This window comes from Cibotium barometz, chromosome 21 (genome assembly GCF_041138505.1).
Source record: "Cibotium barometz isolate CiBa-2024 chromosome 21, ASM4113850v1, whole genome shotgun sequence".
Lineage (NCBI taxonomy): Eukaryota > Viridiplantae > Streptophyta > Polypodiopsida > Cyatheales > Cibotiaceae > Cibotium > Cibotium barometz.
Window position 1 is genome coordinate 32,152,733 of NC_141066.1, and position 12,628 is coordinate 32,165,360.

The following is a 12,628-nucleotide window of genomic DNA, read 5'->3' on the forward strand; positions in this document are numbered from 1 at the left end:
GCTTACAAGCTCTATGTAAATTAAGTTTCTTACTTGTTTAATTTTAAATCTATGGTTTTCTTGATTTTCATGTTTTACAGTTGATTGAATTAAATTCAAATGCTAGGCCTTTGAGGAAAAGGCCACCTTCTTCTCTTCTTTACATTCCAGCCTTTCTTAATCCTAGAAAGATTAACTAAAGGATTAATTAAACTCTTTTTATTGTTTACTCTCTTGAATTTAAAAAAATTGTGTAGATTAAAGTTCTATAAATCTAATTTGGGTTAATTTAAGTTAAATAAAGAATAATAAAAATGAGAAATGATCAGCCATACAAAGGAGGTCATGGCAAAAATTTTCAGAATTTTGTGAAAAAGAAAGTTTGTTATTATGTTATTCCAAAAGAGTAATTCGCATCATTTTTTGCATCTAAAAGAAATATTCTAATTACTCCATGTATATATTCACCTATGAATATGCATGGATATCATTGATATTAATTATTAAATTTGATTTTTATGCATAGAAAGATGCATAAAGGAATTATTTTTATTTCAAAAGTGTTATTCTCATTAAATTTGATTTTTATGCATAGAAAGATGCATGAAGGAATTATTTTTATTTCAAAAGTGTTATTCTCATTAAATTTGATTTTTATACATAGAAAGATGCATGAAGAAATTAATTTTATTTCAAAAGTGTTATTCTCATTAAATTTGATTTTTATGCATAGAAAGATGCATAAAGGAATTATTTTTATTTCAAAAGTGTTATTCTCATTAAAACTGATTTTTATGCATAGAAAGATGCATAAAGGAATTATTTTAATTTCAAAAGTGTTATCCTCATTAAAATTAAATTTTATGCATAGAAAGATGCATAAAGAATTTTTTTTAATTTTAAAAGTGTTATTCTCATTAAATTTGATTTTTATGCATAGAGAGATGTATAAAGGATTTATTTTTATTTCAAAAGTGTTATTCTAATTATAATTAATTTTTATGCATAGAAAGATGCATAAAAGATTTATTTTTATTTCAAAAGTGTTATTCTCATTAAACTTGATTTTTATGCATAGAAAGATGCATTAAGGATTTTTTTAATTACAAAAGTGATATTCTTATTAAATTTGATTTTTATGCATGGAAAGATGCATAAAGGTAATTTTTTTATTATAAAAGCGTTATTCTTATAAAAATTAATTTTTATGCATAAATAGATGCATAAAGAAATTCTTTTTATTTTAAAAGTGTTATTCCTATTAAATTTGATTTTATGCATAAATAGATGTATAAAAAGATTTTTCTTATAAAAGCGTTATTCCCATTGAAGTTGTTTTTTTGCATAAAGAATTTTTATATCAAAATTAGAATTGTCTTAAATTCTATGTTTAAATTCTATGAGTATTTGATAAATGAATAATTAAATACTCTAAGAGAGAAATTTCTATCGTTTGATATTCACCCGAATTGTAAAAAGAAAATTCAAGAAATCTATCGAGATCGAAATATTCAGATAAATGATTAATTTATTCTTCATTAGAATTCGTAATTAATTTAGAAAACCGTTAAGTGAATATTCAAAGAAAGAAATTCAATAAAATACTAACTGAATTATCTAACCTTTTCGAGAAAGATAGTTCAGGAAAAATCTCATCCGACTTGAACCTTGAATCACACTATGACCAAGAGCAAACTCTTTCGTCAGTTTCGAGGAAAGAAGGTATGACCAGTTTAGAAAAATACACTCAAAACTCCGCCAAATCTGAAACTAAGTTTGAGACCCTTCGAATTGATCTGTGGATTAAGGTTATAGAATTCGAGGAATTCTGGTATGAAATTCAGAATTCCGATCAAGGAGTTTTGGGGATACTGATTCAAGAAATACTCTTGTATTCAAAAGAAAATGAAACTGAAAACTTGCTTAGAAACCCTGTTTTCTTAAAGGACCGTCTTACGCCAGAATGGAGGGATGAGATGTGATGTGAATAGATGTGATGAGATGTCATGTGAATCAGGATGTAAATGAATGATATGGAATGTGAGTGGATGATATGTGATGAAAATGGATGTGAATGGTATGTGAAGAATGGATGTGAATGTGTATGTGAAGAATGGATGTGAATGTATATGTGAAGAATGGATGTGGATGTGTATGTGAAAGAATGGATGTGGATGTATGTGAAAGAATGGATGTGGATGTGTATGTGAAACAATGTGATGTGACATGAATATATGTGGATGTGAAGTGATACATATGAATGTACATGTGAACGATTGGATGGATGTGGATGAATGAGATGAGATGTGTATGAATGAGATATGATGTGGATAGAAGTGATGTGATATAATGTGGATACAATACATGTGATGGGATGGTTATGAGAATGAATGTGGTGGAGATGAATGAATGAATGTGATGGATATGAATGAATGTGATGTGATGGATGTAAATGGATGTGATGAAAATGAATGTGTGATGGATGTGAATAGATGTGATGTGTGAATCGGGATGTGAATGAATGAGATGTGATGGCATGTGAATCGGGATGTGGGTGAATGAGATGTGATGTAAATTAGGATAGATGTGATATGTGTTGTGAATGATTATGATGTGATGAGATGTGGATATGGGTAGATGCGAGTGATGAGAACTGATGCGAATAAATGAGAAAAGATGTGATGAGATGTGAATGGGAATACATATGAAATAAATGAGGATTGATGTGGAACAATGTGGAAAGACCAGAATTCGTTATAGAAATTGTATTTATGACCTGTTTTTAAATGACTGTTTTATGTCAAAAATGATGGGAAAGCATTTTGACCGTCTTGTGAATGAGGTCGTGGAGACCTATCTGATAAAGTTGCAACAGCTGACGGAGAGTCAACGGAGGACGTCTCGCGTAGCAAGGTCGGCCGAGGTCTTGACCAGCCTCGGTTCGATTGAAATGGTGAGCTTCCGGTATGGTGGATGAGGGACCAAGGAAGTGGTCTATGAGTGAAGCGCTAGGTGACCTGCGAAGGATCCTAGAAGGTGTTGACCATACGGTGCTCGGGCTCTGGGTCGTCGAAGATATCCACACGTGCGTTGGGGAAGATACTGGAACAAGGAGTAAGAGTTGTTTTCTGAATTTCAGCATGGATCTGGTTGATTGACCTTGCTGGTCCTCAACGGATGAGTCCATGGCTCTTTTATATGGATTTATTGGTTGATCTTGCTGATCTTCAACGGAGATTCCATTTTGATTTTTATAAGTGAATATATTGCCGGGTACTATGAGCTAAGAACTATCGAAAAGGCCCCTGAGTGGACCGGTGGTGAGCGTTCTGGTTGCCAATGATGCCATAGGTACACCAATGAAGGAAAAATTGAAAATTAGGTTTCAAGCGGATATTTTGGAGGATTCTGATCAGTGATACTATAGTTTCATTAAAAGATTGTTTTAAAGATAGCTAAATCTGTGAAAAAGGCAATTTCATATTGGGTGTGTAAGTGGTGTGACTAGTTTTAAGTTTGCATGAATATCCGGCTAGGGGGACTGGGAACTCTTTTCCCTGGTACTCGGGACAAAACCTAACCAAATTCTTAAATGGATCCCATCACTACAGTGGTTGGGCGGTTGGCTAACCCACGGGACTGGATGGGGTTAGGCTGGACTGATGGATCCCTCAAATTAGACTCAATTCTGTTATGCTACGATAGATGAAGTAAATCTCGGATAAAAATTGTTCTTTGGAAAGGAATCAACGGCTGTCGCTCTCAATGAGGAAAAAAGAGTTGGTCTCTGTGATCTAAGTGCAATCTTTTCCTTGATCTGACTATGGGACTTACGGGTTCGGTCAGATCAGTTCAGTTAGTTACGGCTTTTGACTACGTTAGAGTAAAAATATCCTGGAGGAATCGCCCGTGTTTTTCGAGCGAGGGAAGTTTTTCCGGGTTTGGTTTTGGAAGAACCGAGGGATTAGTCTCTTGTCCGGATATACGTGGCGAGGCCCCGAGTGAGGGACCCTGCCCCGCGCAAGAAGTGCTACTTCCGTTGCTAGCACCCCAGAATTCGTTGCGTGGTGGGGACAGAGATCTTTCAGGCCTAGTCCCAGATCTCGTAGGCTCTCCTGAGTAGACACGATGCCAGTACTGTGTTTTCAACACTGATCTCAGTAAACTCCTAGAGGAGACCGTATCCTGTTAGTCCACACTTCATTTAGTGCTGATCACAATGCACTCTTAGGAAAGACTGACATGAGTGCTCAACCTGCACCTACTTTCAATAACAGAGACAACAAAAGGCTTAGTATTTTGGCCAGGCCTCCTACCCTTGAGCCTGTGTAATGTTCTTTGAACCCTCACCCTTGTTAAGCACTGTCTAAGAACAAGATAAGCAAAAAAAAAAAAGCAAAGCACCAGACTCAAGCAGGTAACTGTGAAAAGCAGTTGAATCTAACTACCCCAACACTTCATATCATCACCCTGTACCACATATTTTTACGGTTCTCATATTAAAAAACTACAATAGTATGACCAGCTGGGTAAAAAATAGCTGTTTCTACCACTTGATCCTATAGAGAATCAAAGTAGGTATAGGAAATTCACCTCTCAGCACCAAGATGGATGGTTCCAAAATGCTCAGGCCCAGGCTCATTGCCTTTGTTTGGGCATGCAGAGAAACTTGGAAGCTTGTCTACAGCAACATTGAACTTTGTTGTTCCCTGCAGATTTTAAAAGCAAAATAGATTATTTATCACCGAACACGTATACACGGAACTGAGTTCTGGAACTCCTAAACCCTAGCATAAATGCTTACAGACTTGTGAAAAGGTGATTGGCTGTCCATAACTGAGCATGGCTGAGTTCTGCTCCTTTTGGGACTGCCTCCTGCTGATTCAACACTTGCCTCGTCTTCTCTTGGACTTGGCCATGCAGAACTTGTAGCAGACCTGACTGGACGGTACACTAAAGGAGAAGGTGGTTCTACTCGTGGATGGTATGTCCTAGGGACTCGCAAGGTGGAAACTCACATAAGCTCTCTCATTCAATGAACATTCATAGTAAGTTAACAAGACACAATGGAGTGCACAATACTCAACCGTTAACCTCTCAACAGAGTTACAAGGGTACTGACTACACCGTGCACACTCAACACTGTTACGAGGCTACTGACTGCACCGTGCACACTCAGCAGTGGTCACAGTGAGATAGTCCAACACAGAATCTCTTAGAGGCCAAATGAGAGACACAAGACTTAGTACACCCAACTGCTACAACAATGACTCAAATGCTCCAATGAGAGAACTGCAAGATTAACCAGGAGGTGAGAGACGAAAGAGTGGGGACGGGGGATGAAGAGGCGGCAGGTGCAAGTGGCTTACCCGAGACCTTTTTCTTTGGGGTGGAAGGAAGAGTCCACTCAAAATTAGCCAGGGCATATTCCCAAAGTAGAGAGAAAAGAGATTCTAGTGGAAGCATTGGTGTGTGTGCAGCTGTATGCTATGATAGAGTTGATGGTTTCGGGCTCGTGTAGTTATGATTGCACTTTTTTAAAAGTTTGGGAAATAAGTTAAACTTGCATTGGTATATCTTTATGTGGTATCAGTAGACAAACATATTTTAATCTTGCGGGGCCAAACACCACCAGCTACAATTACCTGGCAGGCCGGACACCCACAGCTGGTCACCGATTATGGCTTTGGCATCTTCACTTGAAGAGTGGGTGCAGTTTCACATCCTAGTGAGGAGTTGCACAGCGACAAGAATGCTTTCCATGTTGAAAACCACTGATTGGTGTGCAATCCTCAAGATGTATCAGTTATATACATTGTTCTTACAAATTGACGATTAATGAATCAAATTTATGTTTCACCCTTGCAAAAATAAAATGCAAAAGCCACTGCTTCTGGCTTTCCTTTCCTTTTTTAAATAAGTGCGCATCACTTAATGCATGGGACTTGCTTTCTGGAAGAAAAAAGGGGTTTAGCTATGATAGTTAAAGTCAAGGAGTTCAATCAAACGTTCATCAAACAATTCATGAACTGAATTCGCAAAATCTGGTTGAGAGACGGCTTACTGATCTGTAATCAATCATTCTAATCTTTTGCAAGAATTCATCGGGAAGTGAGCCTTCAGGAATCAATTTCTGCACAAAGAGCAGGGGTTGAATTTTGTATTTGTGTTATTGTGTTAGGTGATAATGAAACTTCCTTTACCTGAAATGTAACCGCAGGTGTTGCATTTGACAATACTGCTTTTGCCTTCACTTCTGTACCATCAGCCAAAACAACCTGTGTAATAAACAGATCTAAAAAACTTAAAATTATTTTACAATCACATGAAACAACTTGATTGCGTCAAAGACTAACCGAATGTCATGCTTTTCTCCCATGGTTTGAACTAGAGCCTGAATTTTTAGGGCATTTAACAAGATGTTCAGGTTGCGAAACTTCACATAACAAGGTTACAAAATCCTCCCTGTATACTCTTACCCCTGTGACCACCTGGCCAGAATAACCATCTCTCATCGTAACTTGCTTCACCTGCAGCAAAAAGTATAAAACAACAGTTACACTCTTTTTTGCTTTTCTTAGCTCCCATCCCCTACTAATCTACATCGTGAAAAAAACATTGACTTAGCATAACCAAATGAATGAGGCATTCGGTGAGGGATGTGGTGATGTCTTCAATTGCATGTCAAAATATGGTTTGCAAAATTGCAACGCTCCCGCACATCTCGGGCAAGTTGGGCTAACACCAACAACCGATCTCCACTGGTTGGTGGCCAATCCACCATGTAGTGAAATCCAAAAGAATGAAGAGATTTGTGCCTTCCTATAAGAGTGCCACAGCCTCCGCCAGAAACTTCTCTACTCCCAATGAGGTCTAAGGGTAGGGTCTCTATGAGAAAGAGATATTGGTTGTAATTCATGCTCTTACAGTATGGAAACACTACTTATTGGGAGCTGAATTTACAGTCAAGACGGATCACCAACGTTGCGCTATTTCCTAACGCAAACTAAGCTTTTAAAGAACCATATGAAGATGGCCAATTTCCTCTCTATGTTTCATTTTCAGATTTTGCACACCCCAAGAAAGAAGAATGTAGTGGCAGATACATTGTCGCGAAAGCCGTATGTAGCAACCATTTCGGTTGCCTCCCATGAGGATTTTTCTGCCATCCGTAATTTGTATCATGCAAATGCTGATTATGCCACTTCTTGGGCTGATTTGATGGCTGGTCATGCACATGCCTCATATGTGATCAAAGAGGATTATCTTATGAAAGATAATGGCCTATTTGTGGTGTCAAACATAGACAAAAAGTTTTGGATGAGTGCCATGCTCTTCCATATGCTGGTCATAGAGGTATAATGCCTACTATACACATGATTGAATAATATTTCTTTTGGCCAGGTATACGGAAGGACATAAAGACACATGTACGTGCATGTATCACCTGTTAAAAGGTGAAATTTGATAGGCAAAAGGCTCCCGGTTTGCTTCAGCCTTTGCCGATTCCGAACCAACCACGAGAAAGCATCGCAATGGATTTTATAATGATGCAATATGGACTATTATGGACAAGTCTAAGAAGCAAGCTCACTTCTTGCATATCAAAAAGACCATAAAAGCTGAGCATATGGTCAGAATGTTTATGTCACAGGTGTTTAAGCATCATGGTATGCCCAAGTTAATTCTGGAGACAAGGAGACAGGATCCTGGCACATTCTTATGCATGGCATACTTGCATGGTTGGAACGGTTTTCGCGTGAAATGATTTACTGCCTGAAAGATCTGTGTGTCTAGTTTATGGGCCAAGGATGCCCGCCCATGATCCGTGCGCATGAATCTGTATTCTTTTTTTTTTCAGAAAGGAGACTTCTATTAAGTATGAAAAAATTTTACAAAATGGAGATTTCACACCAAGAAAGGTGGAGATCTCAACCAATCAGGAGCCGTGTGCTGCCAATAGGGTCCCAAGTGAGAGGACGTGAAAAAGATACCAATGTCCCACTCTCTCATAAATTGGCTGCGCTTCCTCTCCGCAGCCCTCGAAGATCCCTGGATTCTGGCCTAGGTAGCCATGATGGTGTGAATAATATCACTCCAAATTCTGCAAAGACCGTGAATCTGTATTCTAACCTAGCTTGTGGGTTGTAGACAGGTGGTAGGTGTGCCTCTAAACTCTATGTTTCTTCATTTAAGAGTTATGGCTAAATTTGCTATTTTCTGGGTCCACACCTCATTTAAGTGTGGGCGGACAAGTTATATATGACTTCCGTTCACACTTCATGAAAGTATGGGCAAACAGCTTATAAGTGAGTTTGGGCACTCCGATCGGTCACGCTAATAAACAGGCACCCAAATTATTAATAGGTGTGGGCGGGCACCCTCCCACTTATGGGAGAGGTGTGGCCTAAGATAAGGTGGACCAATCGCCAACCATTATGAGTTTGGAAACCTTATCTCTCTCTCTCTCTCTGCTCATGTACCTAGATCAGATTTTAAAGTTCTAGATTTTTGTTATCTTTCTTTATTACTATTTTGTACCCAGGATTATGTACCTCATGGATATGATGTAACCTTTTGGTCTCATAGCTCATTTTGGCCTTTTGAAGACGTTAATACAACTTTCTTTCTTTCTTTCTTTCTCTCTCTCTTTCCCTCTTGGAAGTGGGCGCCAACTTCTAGTGTGCATAAGCAAAACCAGTCCAAGAACTTGCAATTTTGCTTTCTCTCTTTCCTCTCTGGCTCTTGGAACAGCCGGCAAATGGATCTCTCACTGCTTCCCGGCCCTTAGGAGTCCTACACTGTTATTTCATGGATATCTACATGCTGAAAATGCTATGGAGCAGATCTATCGCCGACAATTTGATCAAAAGCTGATTTCTTCTCTCAAAACCAGAAAATTCAGTGGTAAGAGCTTTCACAAATTCTCTAAAACTACTCTACATCCGCACGCTTGACCAATAAGGTCTTTTAAATTTCAGCATTGCTATCTCAATTGGTTTTGTGCCATTTCATCTTGTTTAATAGTAGAAAGTGTGTCAAGATTGTGCTCAGCCCTATTTCGGGCAATTACAGAAGATATGTGTTGTTGTTCTGTAAGCATCAATTACCTCTTATGCCCAATACGCATGGCAACCCTTTTCTTGAGAGGGGTGATGATTCTTCCTTGTGGATGTGACTCATAGATACAACATATAGTATGTCCGGTTTGCCAAATAGACTTACAAGCGAGGGGTGTGTTATGTCCTTGCCATATATATAGAAGAAGATAATTAATTTTGAAGAGGTTGGTGGTTATCTTTTCCTTTTTTTAAAAAAAATTCTACACCATCCAAGTCATAATGGGAAAAATACCCGTCTCTCATGGAAGTCGTGGGGAGGATCCAAAAGCTTATCTTCGTGAGTTTAAAAGAACTTGCATTGGTAATGGGAATAGGAAGTCTACAGAATGGGCCGAATTATTACCTTCATTTTTAAGGTATGATCAACTGTTAATTGAGGTCTCACATCTTTCTCAACGCAATGATTCTATAAAGGATTATGGTGAACGGACCACTAAGTTGAGAAAGTGTCACCAATTTGGACATGTTCCTATGTGAAAGGATTCTTGGAATTCCAGAGAGCCCAAAATAGTACAAATACTGAGAACGGGGGATTTTCTTTACACATGCATGTACATAAATCATGGATGCATGTGAATGCATTAGAGGATTTTTGCTAGAGAATGACGTGTTTTTGTGTCCGGCATGCTTGGATGTGTGAAGGGATAGGTTGTGCTGGGGACGCATAACCTTGCATACTACTTAACCCAGTGCAATGCCCCTATCTAATAAAAGGCAGTCGACCAAGTCTACATTGGGGAGGATCAGTACGTACAGAAAGCCTCCAGGTGACAACTGTCATACCCGTTGCACCTGCCCATCTGTACGTGCTGCAACCGACGGTATTGTACCTGCTACTTGTACCGTACCTGCTGCACTGCTGAATCTGCTGGGTGGCGTGCTGAATCTGCTGGCGGTCGACGTACAGCACCTAATGTACCTTACTTGTTGTACCTGTTGTACCTATTGCCGGCTACTTTCTGTATCTGGTGTACTTGTACCGTACCTGTTGTACCAGCTTCGTTGCTGTTGACACCCGGATCTAGTATTCTTGCTGAATCTGTTGCCCGTCAACGTACAGCACTTGCTGACTTTTCTGCTGGCCAACGTACTGTTCCTGCTGCACCTGCTATCAGCCGCCAGGTGCCGTATCATTTCTGCTGCTGTCTGTGGTGTTGTGTTGTACCAACTGTACCTGCCACCAGAACCTGTTGTACCGGTTGCTGACTGCTTACTGTGCCTGATTATACGAGTTATACCTGTCGAATCTACTCTGGATGTGCTGACTGCACGTGTTGTACCGGCTGCCAACTAAAAGAAGTAGTAGGGCCAAGGAGTCACAAGACAAGGCCACACACATAAGCTGCAATACAAGATGGTAATTCAGAGGGGTACAATACAGTGACTGAAAGCCAACACAAGCAAGTACAGAGACAAAGTGGCCAGTGGTGTGAAAGCAAGGTATCCTGTGGTTCTAAGAATCTGGGGGATGTGTTGCTCAGAAGAAACACAAGGGACGGTTGCTTCCATTACAATGAGAGAGATTGGGACGTGGTCCTGTGAGTTCCTCTTGGTTGTATCATGTTACTGATTCACTTTACCCTTTTGTCATAGAACATTTTATTGCTTTTCCTTAGCCATTGGTCAGGGAACACAGAAAGTGTTTGTTCATGTCTTTAATGCACATGTTGGAAATCTAGTGCTAAAACAAAAAAAAATATTCCTTGGAATGAAGTTGTTCCCAAAGGGAGGGGGAGGGGGGGGGGGGAGTGCGTTCCGGCCCCAGTGATGTGTTGAGAGAGGATAGCTTTCATTCAATGTCGAATTTCTCATTGTTTTGTAAGTGTATTCAAACTAGGATTGGAGTTTCTACTTGGGTGCCCACGGCGTTACAGAAAGCGCATTGAACATCATCTGCATAGAGCCAGTGGTGTGGTCTTGAATATGTTGTTAAACAATGCAAGGCAAGGTATCCTGTGGTTCTAAGAATCTGGGGGATTTGTTGCTCAGAAGAAACATAGAGAACTGTTGCTTCCATTACAACGAGAGAGACCAGGACGTGGTCCTGTGGAGTTCCTCTTGGTTGTATCATGTTACTCATTCACTTTACCCTTTTGGCATAGAACATTTTATTGCTTTTTCTTAGCCACTGGTGAGGGAACATAGAAAGTGTTTGTTCGTGTCTTTCGTGCACATGTCGGAAATCTGGTGCTAAAGGACTCTCATACTTGTACTAAACAAATACTCCTTGGAATCCTAAGGGGGGTGGGGGGGGTGGGGGAAATGTTCTGGCCCCAGTGATGTGTTGAGAGAGGATAGCTTTCATTCATTTCTCATTGCTTTGTAAGTGTATTCAAACTAGGATTGGAGTTTCTACTTGGGTGCCCGCGCCGTTACAGCGGCTTGTACAACTTGCAACCCAATGGGAATCCTGCACATGAAGTGGAAGCTATAGAAGAGAAATTTCAATAGGAGATCAAGAACCAATAGGACTTCTATCTCCAACAGATTGAGTTGAGGGAGAAGCTATTTCAAAAAGATAGCTTAATTGAAGAGCTACATGAGAATCAAGGAGAAGATTGTTCGGTCACAAGGCTTCATGATAGATTGGGAGATTGGGCTAGGCAAGAAGGGCTTAATCCAAGAGAGGTGGCCATTGCTTTCTTGTTAGAAGAGGGTTTTCAACTATCTTGTACTTTCTCGGGGGTATTTATTGAAGAGCCAAAAGATAAGCAGGATTCACTCATCAAGTTTCAAGCCCCCACAAACTACCTGGTGCATATTGAGGTGAATCAACCAGCAAGTGCTTCAAAGAAGAAAAAGAGGACTTTCACGAGTCCAGGTGAATCTGAGGAAGCAGACACTTTTGAGCGCACATGAGCATCCAAGGGAAAAGATAAGAAAACAAGGAACAAGTCAACTTTTCGAAAGGCAATGCTAGACAAGATGATATTGAATCCTTTTTAAAATTTTCAGCTTCCTCTAGTAGTCTAGAAAGTAGCTTAAGTTTTTGGTTTTGCATAACCAACTGGTATGACTAGTTAATAATTAATAATATTTTTGGTTATTTTCCTTGTTGCATGTCTATGCAAGACTAATGTTGTCACAAGGGCTTAAAGCCAAGTGCGGAGTGGCTTGGGTATATGGTTGTGAGACTGGATATTAACCTGAGAGTTCCACTCGAGCAAGACTTGTGTGAGACTGGGTGTTCCTCCGAGAGCCTCCACAATCAAGGATATGCATCACTAATGCGATGAGTGAGTTTTGTATGTGACTTGAGCCCAGCTCTTTTCTCCACAATGTGTGATAGATGTCCACTTGGAAGTTAACTGGTATATAGTCACTGTTTATGGCTTGATGGCCTTCATTTGAGGACTCTAATATGACTAGATCTGGGCTCATCCTTTTGGATGAGAACAACCTTGCTTTCTTGCAAGAGAGCCTTCACAGTTGCGGTCAACTGTTTAAAAGCCGGGAAAGATGTCACCAATTTGGGCATGTTCCTATGTGAAAGAATTCTTGGAATTCCAAAGAGCCCAAAATAGTAC

The 12,628-nt window shown here is 39.6% G+C and overlaps 1 protein-coding gene across 4 annotated transcripts in view; it reads right to left on the bottom strand.

Annotated features, from left to right (window-relative positions):
• LOC147627088 (FAD/NAD(P)-binding oxidoreductase family protein) overlaps window positions 1–12,628 on the bottom strand; it is a 202,874-nt gene that overhangs the window by 62,284 nt on the left and 127,962 nt on the right. For all 4 annotated transcript variants that reach the window (XM_086815656.1, XM_086815657.1, XM_086815655.1 and 1 more), the window contains 4 exons: window positions 6,459–6,509; window positions 6,183–6,257; window positions 6,044–6,112; window positions 4,573–4,688 (listed from right to left, as the gene is read on the bottom strand). In XM_086815656.1, the coding sequence (XP_086671782.1) occupies window positions 4,573–4,688; window positions 6,044–6,112; window positions 6,183–6,257; window positions 6,459–6,509 (311 nt within the window). The remainder of the gene's footprint in view (window positions 1–4,572; window positions 4,689–6,043; window positions 6,113–6,182; window positions 6,258–6,458; window positions 6,510–12,628) is intronic.